The 26,421-nt window shown below is 42.0% G+C and overlaps 1 protein-coding gene across 6 annotated transcripts in view; it reads left to right on the top strand.

Moving 5' to 3' along the window:
* Nucleotides 1-247: 247 nt before the first annotated feature.
* Nucleotides 248-26,421, top strand: part of MAPK9 (mitogen-activated protein kinase 9) — a 68,144-nt gene continuing 41,970 nt past the window's right edge. For 3 of the 6 annotated variants that reach the window (XM_027548480.1, XM_027548481.1, XM_027548482.1), the window contains exons 1-2: nt 281-500; nt 15,219-15,389. In XM_027548480.1, coding sequence (XP_027404281.1) covers nt 15,268-15,389 — 122 coding nt within the window. In that variant the 5' untranslated portion in view covers nt 281-500; nt 15,219-15,267. Of the gene's footprint in view, nt 501-15,218; nt 15,390-26,421 lie in introns of all 6 variants that reach the window. The other 3 variants (XM_027548483.1, XM_027548478.1, XM_027548479.1) reach the window with 3 other exon arrangements.

Below are 26,421 nucleotides of genomic sequence, written 5' to 3'. Positions count from 1 at the left end.
CGCGGTGTTCGGCCGCCGTACCGAGGGCGCCTGTAAAGCTCAGTCAGAGCGCCGAGCCGGGCTTGCGTCAAGAAGACGCGAAGAGATCGGCAGCACGGCCGCCGAGCGCCGCTCCCAGAAGAACTGGTCAACCAGCGCCGGGCTCGGCCCGCCTCCCCTCCGGAGCTGCCCGGCAGTAGCCCCAGCCCCGCGCGCGCGCGATTGGCCGCGCCCGCCCAGCTCTCCGCTCGCTGATTGGCCGGCGCGCGGGTCGGTCAGGCCGGGCGCCGCGGCGGCGGCTGCAGCGGAGGAGAAGCAATCCAGACCGGAAGGGTCTTAAGCGCCCCGGCGCCCCTCACACCCTTTGCGGCGGCGGCGACGGCGGCGGCGGGGCGGAGCGGAGGAGAGCGGGGCGGGGCGGCCGGCCGAGCCCGGAGCAGCGGAGCCGCGAGCAGCTAGCGCGCTGCGCCGCCAGTCCACCCGCCTGCCCTCTCCCTCTGGCGCGGCGGCGGGGAGGCGAGGTGAGCCCGGCGGGCGGGTTAGGCCCAGCGGGGACTCTGGGACCGAGCCTCGCCGGGGAGGGGCGGCGGGAAGGCCGCGAGGCCAGGCTCCGCGAGGACAGGGTGGTGCGGAGCGGGAAGACCGGGTTCTGTGGGGTCTGCGGGGTGCTGGAGACCCCGGCCGCAGCCCCTCTTCCTCCAGACTGCCGCAGTCACCCCCTTACGCCCGGCTGTCCGCGCCCCAGAGCTGCTGGCTCGCTCCCCGCTCTGGCCCCGGCAGACCTGCTGTAGGGTCTGTGGGCGCCCCCTCCCCCGCCCCGATTGTTTGGCACCCAGCTGCATACCTCCTCCCGGATGCTCAGAGCCTGGGATCTGATTCCTGCGACCTTGGCGAAGGCACTGATCCTTGCTGTTCCTCTGTTTTCCCCTAGGCAAAGTGGGGGAAATGTCTACCGTTTTGGACAGTGTTGTTGTCAAGCTCCATGAATGTGTGTGAAAGGCCCTGGGCAGGAGCCCGCCCGGTGCACACTTGTGGAAAATTGGGCGGGATACTGCTCCTTGCTGGTTTGAGTGTAGCAGAGTCCGCCCAGAGTCCCCCATCCTCGTGCTCCCCAAGTGCCTTGTCATTGCATACTCGGTGCCCAGCAGTGCCTGAGCGGGCCCTGACCAGCTCACCCCCGACAAGTCCCCCAACCCGGAGCACTGGTCTCCTAACCAACCCATTTTACTGGCCTTGAACCCTCAGCTCTGTTTACCTCAGGACCTTTGCACATGTATCCAGTGATTGGAGTTGCCTCCCGGATCTTTGCACAGCTGACTCCTTCTGGTCCTTCTCCTCACATGTTTCAATTTACAGAATGCTTTCCTTGACCACCCTTTCTCCTCCTTTAGTCATTCTGTCTCATTACATTACTTTTCTTCCCAGTATCTGGTTTGAAACTATTCTATTGATTTGCCTGTTTATTTTCTGTTTCTCCCATTAGGATTATAGCTTTATGAAAACAGGTAGTTGTCTGATTTGTCCACTGCTTTATCCCCAGTGCTTAGAAAGCACACAGTAAGTATTCAGTAATATCAGTTAAGTGAGTAAATGAATGAATGACCCTGCCAGCCTGTTGCCTCTGCTTTCTGTTTATTTAGTGACTTCTGACTAACTTGTGAAACTTACATGCAGATGGTAGGTTGCTTTAGTTTTGTGAAACATTTTAATGTCCTTGACCCCTTTATTTGGTAACTATCAGAACAAGCTGTAATATAAAATCTGACATTTTTATAATGTTTTAGCTGTAACTTCCTTCCTCGCATTCAGGACACATTGAATTCTACATTATCTAGGTCAGCTTTCTGCTCGGCCCTGGGGACACAAAGTCAGTAGCAACAGGGTCCCTTCCTCCAGAGAGCCCAAGAGACCAGCAGAGAAAGGAGACATGCAGACAGTGCTCGGACAGCTTGCTGTAGAGGGGCTGTGCTGTGGAAACTTGGAGGAGGCGGTGGTGCTTGGCTGGTGCTGGAGTTGACTTGAATGGTGATGAGAAACTTGTCAGGTCCAGGGGAAGACAAGAAGTGGGCAAGGGCAGGGTGAAGGAGGAACTTCAGCCCAATCAGTTGAGTTCAGTCGCTCAATCACGTGCGACTCTTTGGGACCCTATGGACTGCAGCACGCCAGGCTTCCTTGTCCATCACCAACTCCCAGGGCTTGCTTAAACTCATGTTCATTAAGTCGGTGATGCCATCCAACCATCTCATTCTCCGTCATCCCCTTCTCCAATATTCAGCCCAATATTGGGGTCAAAAATTAGCCTGTGGGGCCGGATGTGAGAGATTGGAGTAGTGGAGACCCTGGAGAACCAGACGCCACTTACCCAGCAATTTTTAGAAAGAAGTCAGAATTTGAGATTTGTATCTGTACTCTCTTCATTTTTAATTGTTGGCAGTAGCTTATTTTAAAATGTTTTCAGTGCTGTGAGCCAAGCAAAATGCAGACCTCATTCAGTTTTATTTCAGGATTGTCGGACTCCGGACTTCAAGGCAGGTTGTTTAGGAGGGAAGAGTTGCAGTGAGCTAGAAAGGTAGCACACAACTAGGGGAGCTAGTCCCTAATTGTCCAGGAACTCTCTTTTGTCACTGGAGCCCTGTGATAGCAGCTAGGAAGCCTGCTAGCCTCCACTTTCTACACAGGAGGAAACAGCCTCCCAGAGTTTCGGCAGTCTGTTTTGTAGCAAGCAGCTGGAAAGTGAAATTTGAACCCAGGTCTCCCGCAGATCAGCATTCTTTCCTGAGTCCCTTAGCTCTGAGTAGTCTCTTTGGCTCTTAATTTGTTCTGGAAGAATAAAATCCAATCTAGATATCGTTTCCCTTCATTTAACCCTTTTTTTTCCCCTTCAAAAGGATCCTACAGGGTTAAAAACAATCCTATTTTGGCACAGTCATCTCTGAAGAGGAATTTTCCTGAGTTTCTTGAGGAGAATCTACTCCTGAGAACTTAACTTTTCAGGACACCACTTTAAATAATTTGTTGACAGATTAAAATGTGTTTATTTGGCCTTCCTAAATAAATGTTAGAGGGTACATCTCAATTTGTCTATTTAAAATAAAATATCTTAATTTTCTGGATAGAGAAAAGTGCCAGATGACGCAATTAATAGTGAGTAAACCAATTTATTTCATGATATATGAGGTAAAACAAAACCACATTTTTTCCTTAACATTGTTGATTTGGCAGTAGGAGGGCATGGCAGCCCACTCCAGTATTCTCGCCTGAAGAATCCCATGGACAGAGGAGCCTGGCAGGCTTCAGTCCATAGGGTCGCAAAGAGTCGGACATGCCTGAAGTGACTAACACACGTGCGTGCACAGCTGTCTCTGATCTAGTTATACTTGGTTAAGAAGGTGACATTTTTACATAATTTTCCTTAAGAATTGTTAAATTTGTATTTGCCCTTCTGTGATTGTATGACCTGGTTTCAACAACAGTCTTCGTTGTAACTGTTTTATTATGAGAGATCTCAAACATGTGGGAAAGTAAACAGAGTAGTATCCAGCTTCAGCAGTCACTAACCACTGGCCAACCTGGTTCCCCCCTGACCTCATGCCTGCAGCTCTCACACACCCCCAACACACACTGCACTATTATTTTCAAGCAAATCCTAACTATCGTGTCATTTCACCCATAAATTTTTCAGTTTACATCTGAAAAATTTTAAAAATAAGAATTCTTTCAAACTTGGAAAAGCAGTAATTAGTCATTCTGTAATATCAAATAGCCAGCCAGCACTCAAATTTCCAGTTGTCTCATAAATTTTATAGTTTCTTTAATAGTTTCTTCCTTGGAATACAGATCCAGATAAGGACCATATATTGTGATTGGTTGATAATGTCTTTGAATCTGTAGATCCTCTTTATTTCTGTTTTTCTTTTCCTTGTAGTTTATTTGCTGACGCGATAGTATTTCTGTTAATGGGATTTTACTGATTGTACCTCTGCAATGTCATTTCTTGTGTTTCTCTATTTCTTGAAAATTTGTAGTTGGATTTAGACAAGGTTTGGTTGGATTCAGGGAGCCTTCTTAGGTGGGGTGTGCGCTTCCTCTAGAGGCAAATAGTCTTGATTGGCTCACACTATGATGTTAGCTACTGTTGATACTCAGTGCCTGGACCCTTTGAGTCATTAAAAGGCCATATGGGACAAGTTTGTGTATCTTTTGCACAGCAAGAATTCATTTTTTATAAAGCACTGTGGGTCTTTTCAGATTTTAAATTGGCCTTTGGATTGCCAGTTAAAATATTTTTAACTGGTGCCTCAAATCCTCTTTGGAAGATGTTGGGGTGTAAATTAATAGATATAAAAATAATCAGCAATAGTAGTCTCAATTTTAGCATAGGAATTCCTTATAGCTAAGGAAATTTACTAGACATTTGAAAGTGGAATTCAGCAAATTGATTTTCTTTAATTTCATTCGGTTTCTTGGTTCATTTTTTTTGTTTTTGGATTTTATAAAATATTCTACTCCCCCTTTCTCCTAGCTAATTTTACCTAAGAACCTTTCTTAAGCAAAGACTACATACTCTAAAACATTTCAGGAATAATAAAAATAGATTCTAAGGATATATGAATTACAAATGAGGTGGATTTTTTTTCACCTCCCTTGTGGCTCAGACGGTAAAGAATCTGCCTGCAGTGCAGGAGATCCCGGTTCAATCCCTGGGTCAGGAAGAACCCCCGGAGAAGGGAATGGCAACCCACTCCAGTATTCCTGCCTGGAAAATCCCAAAGACACAGGAACCTGGAAACAACTGAGCAACTAACACTTTCAGTTTTTCAAAAGCGAGGTGTTAATGTTAACTCTCTTTATATTAAATAAATTCTGGCCTGTTTTGAGGTTGTTATTTAAAGTATTTCCATACCTGAATTATTTGGCATTAGGAGAATGAACAGTGTGAAAATCACCTATTAGTCTGTCTTTCCATAGGCCAGCATAGGAAAAACCTGGGGATTTGGCTTAAAAACAAATTTTATTTAGAACAAGTTTTTTAAAAAGCATAGCTCTACTCCCTACAATGATTCTGAGAGAAGGAATAATAATGATCGCCTGTAAAACAACTCCTTTTCCTTAAAATATATATATTTATACATGCACATATATTTCTACAGAATTGTAAATAATGTAATTTGTTACACTGTTTGAATATTGTGTATCTAAATTGATGCTGCTACTAGTTTGATTTCAGAATATCTAGGCTTAAGGATGCAAACCAGGTAGTGAATCCCCCAGCTGCGATTCTGGAATCAAATCTGTTTTTCTAACTCTTAACTCTCAGAAACATAGCTACTATTATATGTTGTAAAGTGGATGACTTCTAAAAATTTCATGACACACCATCTACGTGTCACAGCCTAGAATGAAAAGTAAATTCTGTGCGTTGCCTCCTGTCGTGTCTTTCATGGAGGTGCTCACCAGCGTTAACCATGTCATCAGCCTTTGCACTCATCAGGGTTGAGTTCACATATTCAGAATGCAGGTATTTGGAAGAAGCAGAATGGGTGTGGTAAGATCTGTTCTAAGGTCGGCTAAGGTGAATACTCTGGCCTGTGCTGAGTACTGTGCTAGCTGTCCGCTGAGGTTGATTCTGCAGTTATCCCTCTTCTACAGATGAGTATAAGTGCTTGCCCAAGTTCACTCACCCAGATAAATGGCAGACCCACTGCCCTCTGACTTCAGAGCTGCCTTGCACTTACCATCCCATTTAGTTTTCCTTTAACAAGTATTTACTGGCACCCACTGTGTAATTAGTAGAGGACTGAGAAATAGAGGAGCTCACAGAGTAGAAGTGGAGATAGACTTGCAAGGCAAACGAATACAGATTGTGGTGCTCAAAAAATGGGGAGTGCCTGTCACGGTTGGAAAGGAAGCCCTACTGAGGAAGACTTGCAGAAAAGCAGGTGCTTGCCCTGGACTTGGGAAGATGAAGGTTGGCCAGAAACACAGAAGCGGGAGGGAAGTCATTTCAGGCAGAGAGACCTGAAGGTGTGCAGGAGCTGGAGTCTGCTGCTCCCAGGGGGCTTGATAATGCTTGAGAGTGAGCCAGAGGCCCTACAGAACGCCTCTGCTGTTCTCAGGAATCGGTCACTATTGAAGGAACTCAAACATAAGAGTAGTATAATCACAAATCCTTTTCAACAAATCTCTTTAATTCCTATTTTGAAATAAGTACAAATCCTAAGAGGTTGCACAAATAGCACAGAGAGGCCCTGTGCCCCCTTCACCCGGTTGCCCCCGATGGCTGTGTGTTTATATAGCTGTCGTGCAATACCAGAGCCAGGCAGTTAGTGTCGATACAGTGTTTGTGTAGTTCTATGTCATTTTATCACATATGGAGGTTCATATAACCACCATCGTCATCATCAAGATACAGAACTATTTCATCATCCCAAAGATCTCCCTTGTACTACCCCTTTATAACCACACTGTCCTCCTTCCCCCCCACCATCCATAACCCCTCGCGACCACTAATCTGTTCTATATCTCTGTAATTTTTCATTTTAGGGATGTTGTATACATGGATTATGGACCTTTGGAAATTGGCTTTTATCACGAAAATTTCATAATGCCCTATGACCTACCCCAATTGTTGTTGAACATCAGTAATTCAATCATTTTTAGTGCCGGGTGGTAGTCCATTGTATGGATGGATGTACAGCACTTTGTTTAACCACTCACCCACTGAAAGACATCTGGATTTCTTCCAGTTTTGAACTATTATAGATATAGCTGCTTGAGCATTCGTGTAAAGGTTTTCATGTGCACAGATCTTTCTCATGTGGTGTGTGTGCTGTGGATTGGAGGTATCAGGAATGGAGGCTGGGAGAGCACTTCGGCTGTTGGTGTGTCTCGGGCACAATGAGGCCTTTACTCACAACATTGAGTATCAGGGCTGGAGGTGGGGAGACTGATGACTGCAAGGGGCCAGTGGGAGGAATTCTTGCTAGATCCTTAGGATCCAACTGTGAGTGACATGATAACCAACTACTAATTGTTATTCTGTGTCATAGTATATGCCATAAGTTAAGAACTGATGTTCAAAAGAGTGGCCCTGAGATGCTGTGAGGTTTTTGGTTATTCAGAGAAGATGAAAGTTGTGCTAAGATCCCTGGAGAAGAGAATAGATACTCACTCCAGTATTCTTGCCTGGAGAATTCCATGGACAGAGGAGCCTGGTGGGCTACAGTCTTTAGGGTCTCAAAGAGTCAGACACGACTGAATGACTAACAAACACACACGAATACTATTTTTAATAAGAATAAAGTAGGGAAAAAGAACAATTTGATTAAAACTTTTAGCAGCAAGCATTGAAACAAAGAAGGTGATTGTGACAGTCTGCTTTTAATCACAGCAGTCAGTTTATTTAAATATTGAATGCCCTGGGTATTCTGAAGCGTTAGTGTGATTAAAGGTTTGATTCTGTGGATCACTGCATTATCTTCACCATCAGAAGAAAAGTGTCTAGGTGGGTTGAAGCCAACAAGATAAGATGTGAAGGTCTGTGTTATTTTGTCCTGGTCCTAACTAGCCCTTTGACAATCACTTTACTTTCTAAATAAAATTAGAGATATTCCAGTAGTATATTGGGAAGAACATGGATATTGTAGTCAAATACACCTCGGTTCAAATCCAGGCTATGCTACTCTCCAGCTGAGAATCTGGGCAAGGTACTTCCTGTCTCCAAGTTGTTTCCTCATTTGCAGGGTGAGGATAGTACCTGGATCTCACAAGCTGTTAGGAGAGCTCATATAACTGTGTACTGAGCCTGGCCCACTTGCCTTCCTGTCTCCAGTCTCATCTGCCTCAAATCCATTCTCTGTAAAGGGGTCAGAGTGACCATTCTTCAGCTTTTTATTTAAAAGTGTTTAGTTTTTAAAATGCGAAATATGTGCATAGGTAAAAGAAAAAAAAAGTTGTAATGTCAGGAGTGAAAGTCTGGTTTTCCACTGTTTCTCTGCACTTGCTGGCGTATTGTCTGTGTTTGTGTAGTTTTCTGTACATTGGCATTTACTGCATGTACTCTCCTTTGGCTTGTTTTATTTCCTGACATATCTTAAACATCTTTCCCTATCAATGCCTGAAGTCCCTGCATTGTCTTTAATGGCTTTATGATGCTTTTATGCCGTGATTCATTCAGTCATTCCAAGGGTGCCTTTTAGATTCTTTCTAGTTTTTGCCTGCTTACAAGCAGCGCTGCACACATCCTTGCACAGTTGTCTTTACATCCTTGTACATGTGTATTTGTCAGGTGCTTTTATATAGGATTGTAGTTGCCAGGTCAGGAGTCATGCAGATTTTTCCTTAGATATTACCTGTTTTACTTCCAAATAGTGTTTTACGAATTTGTGTAATTCATACTAACTTATACTCACCAGTATATGTGAAAGTACCTGCTTTGTCACAACTGGGCTGTTACTTGCATGCAGGTCTTGCCTCCTCCAGGAAGCCTTCCTCTGCATCTGCCTCTCACTCACACATTCCACCTGTTCTCTCCCTCTGCCCTCTGCCTACCACTCTGCTGGACTTCTGCCATGCAGACAGTGCATACCCCCAAGGACACTTCCTGAGTGGTATGATAATTATGTGTTGGTGGTTTGGAGGGAGAGGATTGTCTGATGAGTACTCCATGGTTTCCTTGGTGGCTCAGAGAATAAAGAATCTGCCTGCAATGCTGGAGACCTGGGTTCGATCCCTGGGATGGGAAAATCCCCTGCAGAAAGGAATGACAACCCACTCCAGTATTCTTGGATGGAGAATTCCATGGACAGAGGAGCCTGGTGGGCTACAGTCTACGAGGTGGCAAAGAGTCGGACATGACTGAGCGACTGACACACAGACACTCAAACACACACACGTCCCTCGTGTTTGGTACACAGGAGGCTGTCAGGAAATGTTTGTTGGGAGAAGTCAGTAAATAGTAGCTGACATCTCCCCAGGTCTCACACTACATGCTCTCCACTGTTGTTTCCCATTTTGAAATGTTATAACTGGAAAGCTGTGGTGGAAAGCTGTGCTGTGCTGTGCTAAGTCACTTCAGTCATGTCCAGCTCTTTGTGACCCCATGGACTATAGCCCGCCAGGCTCTTCTGTCCATGGGATTCTCCAGGCAAGAATACTGGAGTGGGTTGCCGTGCCCTCCTCCAGGGGATCTTCCAACCCAGGGATCAAATCCATGCCTCTTCCATCCCCGGCATTGGCAGACAGGGTCTTTACCACTAGTGCCATCTGGGAATCCCCAGAAAGCTATAGTTAGAGCTAATTTTTTTATTTAGAAAAGTTAATCAGAGATTTAATACTGTATTTACAGTACCTGGGTTGTTTATATTTAGAATACTCAGATCAGATCAGATCAGTCGCCCAGTCGTGTCCGACTCTTTGCGACCCCATGAATTGCAGCACGCCAGGCCTCCCTGTCCATCACCAACTCCCGGAGTTCACTCAGACTCACGTTCATCGAGTCAGTGATGCCATCCAGCCATCTCATCCTCTGTCGTCCCCTTCTCCTCCTGCCCCCAATCCCTCCCAGCATCAGAGTCTTTTCCAATGAGTCAACTCTTCGCATGAGGTGGCCAAAGTACTGGAGTTTCAGCTTTAGCATCATTCCTTCCAAAGAAATCCCAGGGCTGATCTCCTTCAGAATGGACTGGTTGGATCTCCTTGCAGTCCAAGGGACTCTGGAGAGTCTTCTCCAACACCACAGTTCAAAAGCATCAATTCTTCGGCTCTCAGCCTTCTTCACAGTCCAACTCTCACATCCATACATGACCACAGGAAAAACCATAGCCTTGACAAGACAAACCTTTGTTGGCAAAGTAATGTCTCTGCTTTTGAATATGCTGTCTAGCTTGGTCATAACTTTCCTTCCAAGGAGTAAGCGTCTTTTAATTTCATGGCTGCAATCACCATCTGCAGTGATTTTGGAGCCCCGAAAAATAAAGTCTGACACTGTTTCCACTGTTTCTCCATCTATTTCCCATGAGGTGGTGGGACCGGATGCCATGATCTTCGTTTTCTGAATGTTGAGCTTTAAGCCAACTTTTTCACTCTCCACTTTCACTTTCATCAAGAGGCTTTTGAGTTCCTCTTCACTTTCTGCCATAAGGGTGGTGTCATCTGCATATCTGAGGTTATTGATATTTCTCCCGGCAATCTTGATTCCAGTTTGTGTTTCTTCCAGTCCGGCGTTTCTCATGATGTACTCTGCATATAAGGTAAATAAACAGGGTGACAATATACAGCCTTGACGAACTCCTTTTCCTATTTGGAACCAGTCTGTTGTTCCATGTCCAGTCCTAACTGTTGCTTCCTGACCTGCATACCAATTTCTCAAGAGGCAGATCAGGTGGTCTGGTATTCCCATCTCTTTCAGAATTTTCCACAGTTTATTGTGATCCACACAGTCAAAGGCTTTGACATAGTCAATAAAGCAGAAATAGATGTTTTTCTGGAACTCTCTTGCTTTTTCCATGATCCAATGGATGTTGGCAATTTGATCTCCGGTTCCTCTGCCTTTTCTAAAACCAGCTTGAACATCAGGAAGTTCCCGGTTCACATATTGCTGAAGCCTGGCTTGGAGAATTTTGAGCATTACTTTACTAGTGTGTGAGATGAGTGCAATTGTGTGGTAGTTTGAGCATTCTAGAGGTAGAGAAAAAAATTTTAAAGCATTTCTTTAAATGCTCTAAACAGGCTCTAAACAGATAGGAATGTTCCTCCTGCCCAATGTTTATTCATAGAGTGGGTAGATTTTATTCCAGTATCCTGGAGGGGATACTACAGGAGTCTCCAATGTTGAAGAAACAGAGGTTTTCAGTTAGAGCAATTCATTTGCCAAGCGGCATGGTAAGTGGGGAGGGTGTAGACCTGAGGCAGTTGCCTTTAGCAAAGGCCATGCCGCTTCCTAACCTTGAGGCATCCATTCACCACCCTCGGGTCTGTAAGCGCAGAGTGTATCCTCCTAGGAGCTTTCTCAGTGGATCATTGGTTGGCATTTATTTAGTAATGTTGTATGAGAGGGAAGACAGGCCCTTCCTCCTTTGAGGAGCTCCTCGCCTGGCAGAGGGAGGCGGAGGCAGACCTGCAGAAGCTGAGTGACAGGGCGGTGTGACGGGCAGTGGGTCCCACTGCTGGGAGCCGAGGTGAGGAACCAGCACCTGAGTGATGGGAGTTAAGTCAGGGACTCCACCTTCCATGTGTTGGTAATGTGGTTGCCTGAAGAATTCTTAGACTTCTCAATTTGGTTGATGTCCATTTTGTTTACGGCTATTTCTTTTGTTTGTTGTTGTTTTTTAGTAGCTGAGTATTGTCTGACTCTGTGACCCCTTGGGCTGTAGTCTGCCAGGCTCTTCTGTCCATGGGATTTTCTAGGCAAGAATACTGGAGTGGGTTGCTATTTCCTTCTCCAGGGGATCTTCCCAACCCAGGGATTGAACCTGCGTCTCCTGTATTGGCCGGTGGATTCTTTACTGCTGAGCCACCAGGATCACGAGGTCCATTTTGTTGAAATACATCCAGGAGTTGACTTCATTAATAGTTAATTTACATGCTTTCTTCTTTTGGCTTGGGGTTCTTGCTCTTGCTCTCATGAAGCCCAGGCTTGGCAGAGGAGGTGGCTCTAACAGATTCTTTGTTAAGTGACTTTTTTTTCCTGCCTGATAAGGACAACTTATTTTAATTTAAAAATTATTTAAAATCTTGAGATGAAATTGTATTAATTATTTACCTAATGATGTAATATAGGGGGCTTCCCTGGTGGCTCAGATGGTAAAGAATTTGCCTGCCATGCAGGAGACCAGTGTTTTATTCCTGGATTGGGAAGATTCCCTGGAAAAGGGGATGACTTTCCACTCCAGTATTCTTGAATGGACAATTCCACGGATAGAGGAGCCTGTGGGCTACAGTCCATGGGGTCGCAGAGTTGAACACAACTAAGTAACACAATGATGTAATATACTCCCCAAATTCACAAAAGCTAATCTAATACTGTACCAGTCAGAGTATGGGTTACAGCAGCTGTAGCAGAGAGAGTTCCAGAATTATTCAACATGACCTAGATTAATTTATGCCAATCTCAGTGTGGATAGGTGGACCAGAATGGCCCAGCTGTGTCCCACATGGTCGTTCAGGACTCTGGCTGGTGGGTGATTCTAGTATCTTCACCATGTAACTTCCATCTCTGGGAGTACAACTACTCATCACCCAGCCAACAGCAAGGAAGAAAGATAGATGGGAAGGCAAGCAACTTTCTGTTTAAAAAATGATCTAGAAGTAACATCCATCAGTTCTGCTCATATCTTATCAGGTAAAAGTTGGTCCTCTGGCCACACCTGGCTGCCAGGAAAGTGGCCAGATGTCATCTCTGGCTGGACAGCTGTCTGTCCAGCAAATGAAGGGAGGAGTGGCTCCTGGAGTAGGTCAGCAGCCTGGTCCTCTCATACTGTCCCTTGGCCTCTTCAGACTTGTCCAAAGTCAAACTCTCCAACTGTGCAGTTATCTCCTGCCTACCTTCCGCTGTTTCACCTTTATTTCTCCCCATCTCCTGCAGGGCAACAAGTTACACACACTCTTCCTCTAAGCCACGCATTTCCTTCACTTCCCCAGCTACCATGATCCTGCCATTTTTGTCAGGTCTGCCTGTTTTGAGCCCTACTCACTCTAGTCACTCCCTTTCTCAGCTTCCCGAATGACCTCTCTGAGAAACAAGTCTGAGAGCCTGTGCCTCTCTTGCTTTGATGCCTCCACAGCCCTTAGGCGCACGTCCAGACCCAGGTGGGTCCCAGTGGCTTCCAGGGCTTGTGGTGATCTGGCCTTGTTTTCTGTCTCCAGTTTTTCCCCCACGACCCAGCAAAACCAAATCTCAAATGGCTTGTCATGCTTAGAAGGCACCTCCAGCTCTTCCCTGCACCCTAAACCTCTGTCCTCTGGCTTTGGGGCTCTCCTTGCATTCACTCTCTTCTGAGTGTACCCTCTCTGTAAACTCGAAACCCAAAACGCAGGCAGGCTGGCTGTTCTGGCAAGAGACGTGGTCCACAGTGGTACTCAAATGCTTTGTGAATGACCATCATGGCTGATACATTACTATATGCCAAAGAAACAGCAGATTTTATTGGCTCCTGGCTTTTTGCTGAGTCTGTCTCTGATCCTTTGCATTTGTACTCCACTGGTCAAGCTGAGCAATTCACCATGTCTGAGCACAGACAGTTTGAGCTCTGTGCTTCTGCACTATCTCTGGCAAAATTGTTCAGGGCAAATGCCCCCTCCTCCATGAAGCTCTTCTTGTCTTCTGCACCTGCTGTGGGTTGAACCTCTTGCCTTTCAGATTTATTTACATTTTGCTTACGGCACATACCTCTTTGTAACTTAGATTACAGTAAAGATAACAGACTCATTCCTCACATTTCTTCCCCAAAGAGTGAATTAGATGATGCTTCAAGACCAATTCCTGGCTGATCTTGCCATGTCTTCTGTATTATTTATCACTTTCTTGTTCAAAGGCACCCCATAAATGTTGAAATGAATTGTCTCAACCTCTTAAAACTAAAACTAAATTAAGAAAAGGATATTCAGATGTCAGTAAAATGGAGTAGCATCACGAGGGAATCATGAGCTACAGTGTTATAGGGTCAGATCTGCAGAAGTATATTGAATGCTAACTCCGTCCCAGGGCCCAGGCACCCCCTGTCCTCCTGCCCTGGAAATACAAGGTGCCGCGGTGATCAAGATGGACCTGCCTCTACCCTCTGAGAGCTTAGGGCCCGCCTCTCACCACTGCATGGCTTAGCCAGCTCACTAAGCTTTGGGTCACTCCAGTGCGACACGGGGCTAGCGATCCCTGTGGGTCATCGTGAGCAGTGTGTTAGTTTATCTAGTGCAGTGCTGGCCTCCCAGAGGCAATCCTCAACCAGTGTGCAATGGCTCTTGGTCAAAGTGGCCGCTGGTGCTAATAGCTGTGCCTCAGCCACTGCCCTGAGAATGGTAAAAAAAAAAAAAAAAAAAAATGAAGCAAATATAAATTTGATTTGATTCTTTGTTCAGACTTGTTATTGATAAATTTATTTCCATTTTTAATGGCAGTCCTAGACATCATTGTGTTGAAATATTTATCACCAGTACCAAAAATTCCATGAGTAGACATTAAATGTTAGGTGGTAGAACAAACAGTCAAGAAGCTGGGGCCGCTGTAAAATAAAATTTAAATTCTGTGTTTTTAAATAGTGTGGAATACTTAACCTAAATGATTTTATTGTTGGCTTTTTAATTTTTAAATAATGACCAGTATACATAACTTGCTAACTTTTGAATAAACATTATCAGACAAGAGCCAGGAAACTAAAGTAAAGGTAGCTTCCTGCCAATTCATTTCTGTTTGTTTTGTTTTCTGTATAAAATCACATAGGCTCCTGCAGCGTAGAAATCTTAACTTACTGTCTAAACCACAAAAAGGCTGCTCTGGAGCTGCCAGTTTATACTCATACCTCATGATTAACATCATAGTGTCCATGTTATTGACTGTAGGTTATGACAGAATTCTCTGCCTGTATTGAAGCCCACTAGTGACGTGGGCTGCTGGGAATATAAGCTAGCTCCAGAACCAGCTCGAAAGTTAGGAACGCACTCACCAGTATGCATGGCTCTCACAGATGCCACCAGCCCTCCAACACCCTGTTGTCTTTAACTTAGCACTTTTATAATCACTTTGACATCAGATTTGCTTTCTGGTTCATCCCTTTAGCCTGAATTTGTGGACAGAGCAGAAGCCTGGTTCATTTGTTTTTCTGTGTGGATATAGACATGTTCATTTTGCAACATCTCCGGAACACCTCCATGTCTGGTTGAGACAGTTCAGCATAATCTGGCCCCACAGGAAACTGATGAGAATTACACAGTGACGTGGTCTTGTCATGGCTAGTAAAAATGTGCAAATTCTTTTCTCCAAAGGTGGTTGTTTCCTAATCCAGTCCCTTAAGATCTGGTCATGCAGGATCTCAAAGTTTCTTCCCTTCATAATAGTCTTGTACATTAAGATAGATGTCTTTGCATTTTTTGTTTGTGGCTTAAGTTCAGAACTTGGTCTGAGTTTATCAGCTTATAACCATAATGTCTTATATACCAAAAATTTAAAACACTATTAAGTGAGCTGTGCATGTATAATTTCAGTAAGAATGCATGTTCATTCTGTTTTTTTTTTTTTTTTCCCCAAGGAATCTGACGACTGTACCAGTTCTTTGGAATATTATATGACACTACATCATGAGTGACAGTAAATGTGATAGTCAGTTTTACAGTGTACAAGTGGCAGACTCAACTTTCACAGTCCTAAAACGATACCAGCAGTTGAAACCAATTGGCTCTGGAGCCCAAGGAATTGTTTGGTAAGTATGGTCTGTTTCAGTAGTGTAGACTGAGTTGTTGTTGAAGACTTAATAGTTCTAAGTTGTCAGAATTTAGAAAACACTGATGATAAAAAATACTCTTTGCTATAGGTTTATAAGCTAAATTGAATCAACCTCTTGCTTTAGTTACATGTAGTCGGATTATAGGATACAAACTCAAATTCTTAAAAATGCTGCATAAATTTAAATAGGTAGAAATTTTTCTTTTTTGTTTCTTTTTTCTTTTTTTCCCCTTTTCCATTCCCCCTGTCATAATGATATTAGAATAATAGGTATGACAGTGAGTTGTAACCGAAATTTGGAGTTTTATTCATTTCTTCATCCTGGCCACCCTTCCCCCCTCCCCCTTTTATTCCCAATCACTCCTATTCATTTCTAGGCGCCATGATTGCAGTGCCTTGCCCTTCATTGGCAGGATGAGGCCAGTCAGTGTCATTATCACCCCATGGATTAACCAGGAAGGGATGCCGTATGAGGGGCTGGGCTGGCCGTCTCTTCCTTGGTGTCTCACTTCAACTATGTGTCCAGCCCAGCCGTCAGAACCGTTGGTCTGACCCTGAACCTTAGTCTCTTGCTTGGTAAGACAGTCAGCTGCTGCGACATCACTGGCCAGCTAAAGGTAAAGTTTTTCACATTTTCTAGACTACAGTTATCAGCACCTCCCGAACTTTTTATCCCTTAGTTCTCTGGGCAAAATCTTTTCTTCTTCTTTTGGTCAATAAAAACAAGATCGCCTTTACATCTAAGAGGAACTGTGGTAAAGCTAAATACCTAATGATTACAGCTGGTAGGTAAAGGGAATGCAAGATAAAAGAGAACTCTTGAATGTTCTGGTTGGGGAGTTTATATTTTTATTAGAGGTACTGAGTTTAGAGAATCTGCATCTGTGGTTTGTAACTGATCCTCTGTTGTAGAGACATATAATCAGGGAAGGTAGTTGTTTTCTTCACCCTAGGTAGATAGAGGTCCTGGGAGCTGAGGAGATGGTAGTCCAGAGATTTCTAGAAAAACTAATGAGGGAGACGGGGCTGTTGGGAAGGAATGCCTGGCTTGCATCTAAAATAGTGGTGATCTTAACTTTCAATTGATGACATGCTGTATTGGTACTTAAAAACCCAATGCACCAAGAGAATTTTTAAAGTGAATGGATGGCTCATATTAGGATACTTTGATGTCAATAAGAAATTCTAGATGTAAAAAATTCTTTTGATTTATAATATATCTCTTATTTGGAACTGAGTGGTAATTTGATGTAGGAAATTAAGCAAGACAGATAAAAAGGACATTTAATGTAATAACCACATTTACAGGTTGATTAGAAGTTCATAATTATAAAATAGAGGTCTTTATAAGGGTTAGTTAAAATTAATGACTTCATTACAGCATGGTAAATGATCGTGAACTTACATGCTACTTTATAAAATACTGTTTCTCAGGGATTAGTTTTGATTTCCAGTTTGTGTATACTACTCATCTTTGTTTTTTTAAAGAAATGTTTAATAATGAAATTACTCATTATGGGTATATATTTTTCATTTGAAAATTCTAGTTTTGAAATGAAAGCTCCTAAATACACCATTATAAGCTAAACCTCCTCTCATAAAAGCATTGGTAGAATTATAATATGGAAAGTTCTGAATTTTGAAAACATTTTAAAAACTAAGAGTCCAGAAAATCATCTGTAGCCATCTGATTTTCAAAAAGGGTGCCAAGATTATTCAAAGGGGAAAGAACACTCTCTTCAACAAATCGTGCTGGGACAACTGGATACCCACATGCAAAAGAGTGAAGTTGGGCTCCCATTTCACATCATGTGGAAAGTTAGCTCAAAATGCATCAATGACCTATATATAAGAGTTAAAACCGTGAAACTCTTAGAAGAAAACAAGAGGGGAAAGCTTCATGACCTTGAATTCTTAGAAATGACACCAAAAGCATGAGCAACAAAAGAAAAAAATTGGACTTTATACAAAAAATTTTTATGTGCATCAAAGAACACCGACAAGAGAATGAAAAAACAACCCACAAATGGGAAAACATTTAACCATGGTCTAATACTCATAAAGATCTTCTACAGCTCAGTAACAGACAAGACAATTTTTAAAAAAGAACGGACAAAGGACTTGAATAGACATTTCCCTAAAGATTTATGGCCAATAAACATGAAAAGAGGTTCATTGTTAGTCATTTGGGAAATGCAAATCAAAAGCACAATGAAGAACAACTTCACACCCACTAGGTGGCCATAATCAACAAACTGGAAAACAAACACATTTTGACAAGGATGTAAAGCAGTTAGAACCCTCATACATTGCTGGTGAAAATGTAAAAAGGTACGGCAATTTGTGAAAACCAGTTTGGCGGCTCCTCAACAATTTCAGTTCAGTTCAGTCGCTCAGTTGTGTCTGACTCTTTGTGACCCCATGGACCACAGCATGCCAGGCCTCTCTGTCCATCACCAACTCCCGGAGTTTACCCAAACTCATGTCCATTGAGTCGGTGATGCCATCCAACCATCTCATCCTCTGTCAGCCCCTTCTCCTCCTGCCTTCAATCTTTCCCAGCATCAGGGCCTTTTCAAATGAGTCAGCTCTTTGCATCAGGTGGCCAAAGTATTGGAGTTTCAGCTTCAACATGAGTCCTTCCAATGAACACTCAGGTGTTAAACATAGAATTATTATATGACCTCGTAAATATTCCTAGATATATTCCCAAAAGAATTAAAAACATGTTCAAAAAAGACTGTATATAAATGTTCATAACAGTACTGTTCACAGTTAGCTGAAAGGTGAAAACAGGCCAACTGTCTATCGATAAATGAATGGATACACAAACTGTATTCTATACATACATGGAATATTATTCATAAAAAGAAATGAAGCGCTGATGTATGCTGTGACACAGATGATCTGCAAAAACATGTTAAGTGAAAGAAGCCAGACATGAAAGGTAGTATTATTATATGAGTCCAAAGTAGGTACATCCATAGAGAATGCAGTCATGCAGATTGGTGGTTAACTAGGACAAGAGGAAGAGGAACGGGGAGCAACTTCATAATGGGTATGGAGTTACCTTTTGGGGTGATGAAGATTTTGGGGTTTATTTAAAGGTGGTGATTGCACAACACTGAATGTGCTGTTACTGAATTGTTCACTTTAAAATGGCTCATTTTATGTTTATGTGATTTTTTTGAAAAAATGTAAGCTGAAGGATGCCTTAAATTAAGGATATTTGTCATTTAATGGATACTCTAGTATTATAATATGTAATATATTAAGTATAATATTTTCATTTATATTATACAGTAAAATATGTCATCATTTTTTGTAACTTATTTAAATTCTTTTAAAATTATTTAAAAGAAAATACTAAGAGTTAAGTGAAAGTACATTTAACTCAGTATTTTCTTTTAAATAATTTTAAAAGAATTTAAATACTAATAAAATTTTAATTAATTTTTTGACAATTTTATTAACATTTGTAGGAGCAACTGTCACCTCACATACATGTAGATGCTAAAAGTTTAACACCATCCTGAATCTCATGTCTTGCAAATTCCATTGCCGTAGCCTGAATTTTTATTTTAAGGAAAGATCAAAAAATGAGTTTTGCCCATTTCTCCTCAAGAAAGAAGTCATTATTATGAACTGATTAAGGTAGCTCTAATGAGCCCCTGCATAGCTAACAGTTTATTTTATAATCTTTGATGTAATTATTCACTTAAGTTTGTAATCCAAGCCAGTTATTCGTTACCAAATCAAAACCTTTTAGTTGGGTTAACGTTGCTGATTCATGAAAAAGGGGTTAGTTAATTTGATTCAGATTATTGGTACTTTCTTTTAGAAATGTCTGTGCAATTATGAAAATTATTCTTAGGCTTTTGGGATGTTTTCTTTTGGCTTTTAGATGAGGTGCTGTCACGAGAGCTGGGCCTAGATGATTGGAGACCTGGTTTCCATTATTACTTTACTGCTCCTTTCTACCAGAGCCTGTGCTGGCTTTCTCTCAGCCGGGAAGGTGGGTGACTGCTCCTCACCTTCCTTCTAGGCTTAAGGCTTCTCGGTTCCCCTGAACGGCAGCACTGATGGTGCTTGCAGTCCTAGTTCCAGACCGACAAGAGAGATACTTCCCCCACCTGTCTTAGGAGGATTTTTTTTCTGGCCGTTTTGCACAGCATCTTGAATATTGGCATTATACTTAAAAAACTCCTCAAAAGAGAAGTGTTCTTTTCATACAAGGCATAAGGAAAGGGTATTTTACCTTGTTCTACTGTTTCGAGGAAGCAAGAAACTATGAATGGTTCAAGTCAGACTCCTTTCTTCCTTGTCACTGCTGGAAGGGCCTGAGTATGCCCAGCATCAAGCCCTGACTTTCAGATAGCCTCTTCTCTCCAGTGGTCCCTTCTCTGCAAACCTGACAGGCTCTTTCCCATGTCCATCACTTCTGTCCCCACTGCATCTCCTGGCTGGAGAATTCTCTGCAACCCTGCTGATCTATCCAGACCGGTCTTTTAAGACTTAGCTCTGAAACTCCAGATAGTCTCAGTTCATGCCTGGAGTAGAGCCTTCTTTCTGGTTAAACCAAATGCTGGACTAATGCACATGTGCACACGTGTGTGCACCTGCATGCTCTAGGACTGTAAGATAATAAATTAGTGTTTTAAACTAGTCAATCTGTGGTAATTTGTTACAGCAACAACATGAAATGAATATATCTGTGTTCTTACATTTTTGAGAAATAAAATATCATAGTAGCAATAATGCATGGTTTATAAAAACTTGTTAATCATCTAAACTAGAGCTTTATAAAGACATAGGGACAGGTAAATTAAAGTGCAGATACTGATATAAGATTAAATGGAGGAGCTGGGATCCAAGTAAAATATTTTGACTCCTAATTTTGAATTGTAAAAACAACTGTCTGATTTATCTGCTTCTATGTTTCTGTTGTTCATTAAAACTGTTAATAAAATAATTAGGAAGTCTTTATAATTATCATTTGCAGTATTTATAAAATTATTAGTAGAATTTAATAGTTACAAGTTCTATAGGAAAAATGTGTGCACATTTCTTTCATGTAAATTCCATTTTTTTTTCTCTCCGTCTAAAATCTCTAGCTGTTAATCAAAGCACTAGGGAGTATTTGTTTTACAAAACAATTCTATGAAGTGTTTAACCTCATTTTTTTTTTTTTTTGCTTTTTAAAAAAAATTTTAATTGAAGTATGGTTGGTTTACAGTGTTGTTAATGTTTGCTGGACAGCAACGTGGTTCGGTTGTATGTATAAATGCATTCCTTTTTAAACTATTCTTCTCCATTATGGTTTATCATGGAATATTGAATACAATCCCCTATGTGTAGAGTAGGACTTTGTTGTTTATCCATTCTATATGTAACAGTTTGCATCTGCTAACCCCACGCTCCATCCCTCCCCAGCCCCTCTCCCTCTCGGCAGCCACAAGTCTGTTCTCTGTGTTTGTGAGTCTGTTTCTGTTTCATAAATGTTCGTTTGTGTCATATTTTAGTTTCCACATATAAATGATATCACATGGTATTTGTCTTTCTCCTTTTGACTTACTTCACGTAGTATGTTAATCTCTAGTTCCATCCTTGTTGCTGCAAATGGCGTCGTTCCATTCTTTCTTTATGGTGGAATAGTGCTCCATTGTACTCTTGCCTGGAAAATCCCATGGACGGAGGAGCCTGGTGGGCTGCAGTCCTTGGGGTCGCAAAGAGTCAGATACGACTGAGTGACTTCACTTTCACTTTTCACTTTCATGCATTGGAGAAGGAAATGGCACCCCACTCCAGTGTTCTTGCCTGGAGAATCCCAGGGACGGGGACGCCTGGTGGGCTGCCATCTATGGGGTCGCACAGAGTCAGACACGACTGAAGTGACTTAGCAGCAGCAGCAGCAGTGTTCCATTGTGCATATGTACCACATCTTCTTTATCCATTCATCTGTTGATGGACACTCAGGTTGTGAATAATGCTGCTGTGAACATAGGAGTTACATATGTCTTTTTGAATTATAGTTTTGTCTGGATGTACGCCCAGGAGTGGGATTGCTGGATCATGTGGTAGCTCTACTTTTAGTTTTTTAAGGAAGCTCCATACTGTTTTCCGTAGTGACTGCACCAATTTATATTCCCACCAACAGTATAGAAGCGTTCTCTTTTCTCTACACCTTCTCCAGCATTTATTATTTATAGACTTTTTAATGATGACCATTCTGACTGGTGTGAGGTGGTACCTCATTGTAATTTTGGTTTGCATTTCTCTATTAATTAATGATGTTAAGCGTCTTTTATGAAGTGTTTAACTTTCTTTTTTTTAAAAGCGTATACTATTAGATCTGAGAGTGCTTAGAAGTGACAGTTACAACCTTGACTTGAAATGGTTGGTGTAGCTTATTCGTTTTTGCTTCCTCTAGTTCTGTATAAGCATGAATGTTGGCCTGTTCTTATACTGTATTATTTTCTGTTAGTATATATAAATGAACATAATGCCCACAACAATATTTTTGTGATAAAGTAGATATATGATATAAGGCATAGGAATGCTGTGATTCAGGAGAATCGAGTTCTAAGTCCAGCTCAAATCCTCATAGCAGTAGTTCTTAGTTACCTTGGGCAAATCATTGTGTCTTTATGGACCTTAATAGTTATATCCCTAAAATAAATGTTTTGGAGCTTCTTATTTAAATTGGTGGACCAAACACCTAAACAAAGAGACCAGGAGGGCAGTAATCAGTGGATATGAAAGCACATTTAACAAGTTTCTGCAGACGAAATGAGAATAAGTAGATGAGACATTTGCCACAAAGAAGAGAACCTATCTATAGTAGAACTCAAGAGAGGTTATGGGTCTAGAGATGCCAGATACAGAAAACAAAGATGAAATGGGTGGCTGGAAATAGGGATGTTAATTAAACATGTGTCTGCAAAACAGTTTAGCTAGTTGTCTCCCAGCCTTCCCACCCCATCCCCATGCTCAGCATTTGCCCCTAGATAGTGAGTAAGTAAATGAAAAGTTATTGGGCTAGGATCTGGGAAAGGAGAAGCCTAGTCAGAGGAGCCCAGGATTTGGGGTGGTCTTGCCCTTGAGGGCATTTGAAAATTCTGGTATGGACAGCTGAGAGATTTGAGAGTCCTTTGGAGTGTCTTGTGGGGCTATAGGAGATAGGGATTGGAGTCCAGGGCCCTCTAAAGGGGCTTAGTGAACTTCCTTTGCTTTGAATTGGGTCCAATAAAGGGCTGCATGCTAGAAATAAGAACAAACCAGAAAGTAACAGGCTCTTGCAGGCACAGCCGCTTAGCTTCACATCGTCCCATTTGCTGAACTCAAGGTGAGATGAGCCCAAATTGCTAGTGCTTCAAGGTCCAGCAGAAATAAATGTAAATTCTACCTGGAGGAAGACAGCATCATACTGGTTATTAAATTATTTCTAGATAGCAGACAGTTTTGCAAGTTCAAGATCCAGCACATAGTCAGAAATAACTAGTCACAGAAGGAGATTAGATGACATTCACAAAATCCAATACAAACAACAGAGAAAAGAAATAGATCCATAGGAGTTATTGGCCTCATTGGATCCAAACTTCCAAAGAGCTGTGATGTTATGTTGATAAAAGACAGTATGAAAAATTTTGGGTGGGAAATGAAAACTTTAAAAAACTAAATAGAAATTATGAACTCTTAAGATATAGTAATTGAATTATGAAGTTAATAGGTGGGTTTAAAAGCATATTATTAATAAGTACAACTGAGGAGAGAATTGTGATCTGGAAGATAGTTAAGGAGAAAAGTATCCAGAATGAAGGCTGGGGAGGCAGAATGGTAGAAACATGCAGAAGAGAAGCTGTGTTTGTTTTCTATTGCCACATGACAAATTGCCATAAACTTAGGGATGTAAAACAAAGCAACAACCATTTGTAATTTCATAGTTCTGTGTAGGTTAGAAATCTGGGTGGGCTTCCCTGGGTTCTCTGCGTGGCATTTCACAAGGCTGAAATCAAGGTGTTACTGGACCAGGCTCTTCTCTGGAGGCTCTGGGGAAGAATCTGTTTTCAAGTGCATTCAGGGTTCTTGGCAGAACCTAGTTCCTTGCAGTGTAGGTCAGAGGTCTCTATTCCTTTATTGTCTGTCAGCCAGGGAGCACTCTGCTCCCATTCCTTCTCAAGATGGACCCCCCACGTCCATCTTGACGGCAATAATGTCATGTCTCGTCCTTCTCTGGATTCAGATCTCTCTGACTTTCCCCTCTTCCCAGCCAGCCAGAACAAACTTTGCTTCTAAAGATTCTTGTAATTGGATTAGTGCCCCCCCCCCACAAACCCCTTCCCTTGTGATCTCCCTTTTGTTGAAATAATATTTAGTCCCCTTATGGGACAAAGGGTGAATATACCGCAAGAAAACCAAATCCCTAGAAATAGGCAGAACAAACCACTTTGGAAAACAATTTGGCATTCAGTTCAGTTCAGTTCAGTTGCTCAGTCGTGTCCGACTCTTTGTGACCCCATGAATTGCAGCACGCCAGGCCTCCCTGTCCATCACCAACTCCCGGAGTTCACTCAGACTCACGTCCATCGAGTCAGTGATGCCATCCAGCCATCTCATCTTGTGTCGTCCCCTTCTCCTCCTGCCCCCAATCCCTCCCAGCATCAGAGTCTTTTCCAGTGAGTCAACTCTTCACATGAAGTGGCCAAAGTACTGGAGTTTCAGCTTTAGCATCATTCCTTCCAAAGAACATCCATGACTGATCTCCTTTAGAATGGACTGGTTGGATCTCCTTGCAGTCCAAGGGACTCTCAAGAGTCTTCTCCGACACCACACTTCGGCGCTCAGCTTTCTTCATAGCCCAACTCTCACATCCATACGTGACCACAGGAAAAACCATAGCCTTGACTAGATGGACCTTTGTTAGCAAAGTAATGTCTCTGCTTTTAAATTTGTTATCTAGTTTGGTCATAACTTTCCTTCCAAGAAGTAAGCGTCTTTTAATTTCATGGCTGCAGTCACCATCTGCAGTGATTTTGGGGCCCCCCAAAATAAAGTCTGACACTGTTTCCATTGTTTCCCCATCTATTTCCCATGAAGTGATGGGACCAGATGCCATGATCTTCGTTTTCTGAATGTTGAGCTTTAAGCCAACTTTTTCACTCTCCACTTTCACTTTCATCAGGAGGCTTTTTAGTTCCTCTTCACTTTCTGCCATAAGGGTGGTGTCATCTGCATATCTGAGGTTATTGACATTTCTCCTGGCAATCTTGATTCCAGCTTGTGCTTCCAGCCCAGCGTTTCTCATGATGTACTCTGCATATAAGTTAAATAAGCAGGGTGACAATATACAGCCTTGACGTCCTCCTTTTCCTATTTGGAACCAGTCTGTTGTTCCATGTCCAGTTCTAACTGTTGCTTTATCTACTAAAATAAAACATGCAGCCCCACTCTTAGCTATCTACTTATTAAAAATCCATGCATAGGGTACCCAGAACCATGTACAAGAATGTTTATGACCATTCTTTGTTTTTTGTAATTGCTTTGTAAACTGAAAACAACCAATATATCTATAAAAATTATGTCATATAGTCATAATGAAGGAATGTTAGAGCAATGACACAGAATGAGCTATAGCTTCATACAACAATGGATGTATCTCACAAACACCATGTTGAGTGAAGGAAGTCAGACACAGTTTCAAAAACCAGGCAAAAATAAATGATGCAGGGTCTTAAAGATGCATGTTTAGCAGGTAAAAGCAAGGAAGTGATTCTCATAAAAGGCAGAAGTAGTTACCGTCTTTGGAGGGCAGTGGGAATAGTGATTAGTAGGAGACGTGACTAGGGGCTTTTGGGGGTGTTGACAAAGCATGAGTCTCTGTGATAAATCATGGAGATAAGGAACAAAAAGGGAAGCAAAAGAATGAATACCAGACAGGCACAAGCCTTCTGTGCATAACCAACAGCACTCAACTTTGGCAATCCTGAGAGAAAATTGATTTAAAACTTAGAAGATAAACTATCAATCAAGGGTAAAGGAAGAGTAAGATAATTTATCTTCCATGCACTTTTTTCCTGAAGAAATTCCCTTAGGATATATTCCAACCAGAAAGAGACTACAAGAATGTATAACAAGTAACAGTGGAGGCCAGTGAAAAGAAATCCCAGGCTGATAGCTGCACATCAGGCGTTGAAACTTCAAGAAAAATGTCTTCCCCTGCAAATGGAATAGGTTCCAAACAATAGATAATTTGAGAAGGTAGGAAGTACTAGTGACAGGCTCTGGCGAGATATATTTGTCTTCTCTTAATAAGAAAAAAAAAAAAAAGTTGATTAGAAACTTGTAGTAGAAAAGCTAGAAAAAGTCATGATTTAAGAAGGAAATAAATTTAAAGTAACATGAGGTTTGAGAACTGGTAGAATGTAGGAAGAGAATCCATTTAACCTTAATATTGGAAACAGTCTTGTTCTTTTGAGTGACAGAAAATCATGTGATCTCTGGAAATGAAATGTAATCCTTACCCTGCAAGTAGTAATGTTTACGTGTGCATACATACATACACTTCATATCTTGATTTTCAACTTTTAGACACATCCTACAGAAGAAACACAGAAGACCTAATTATAGAGACTGAAAGATGTGTTATCAAACTTGACCATTTAAGACAAATTTGGAGGGAAAGAGAGCTGGAAGTAAAAGAAGATGAAGTGTAATATTCTCATTTTACATACTGGGCAGCAAGAAATTCCTTTAAAAGTTGATGAAACAAGCTTAGGCGTGTTATTTAAAGTTACAGTGGTGACCAAGGAAAAAATTAAAAATAACATGAGAACAAAAAGCTATGAGGCATCCTTGGGGGTTTCAGATAAGTGACTAAATCCTCAGTTTTCATAATGGGGAGTAAATAGATAATTTCTAAAGTTGATAAATGAGGAAAGAGTGATAAAAGTATATTTTTGGAGTTGAGACGTGACTACAAGAAGTAAAGCCAGGAATAATTTAAGATAGCT

Source organism: Bos indicus x Bos taurus, chromosome 7 (genome assembly GCF_003369695.1).
Source record: "Bos indicus x Bos taurus breed Angus x Brahman F1 hybrid chromosome 7, Bos_hybrid_MaternalHap_v2.0, whole genome shotgun sequence".
NCBI lineage: Eukaryota > Metazoa > Chordata > Mammalia > Artiodactyla > Bovidae > Bos > Bos indicus x Bos taurus.
The sequence above is the reverse complement of the archived record's forward strand: the minus strand, read 5'-3'. Positions and strand labels throughout refer to the sequence as shown.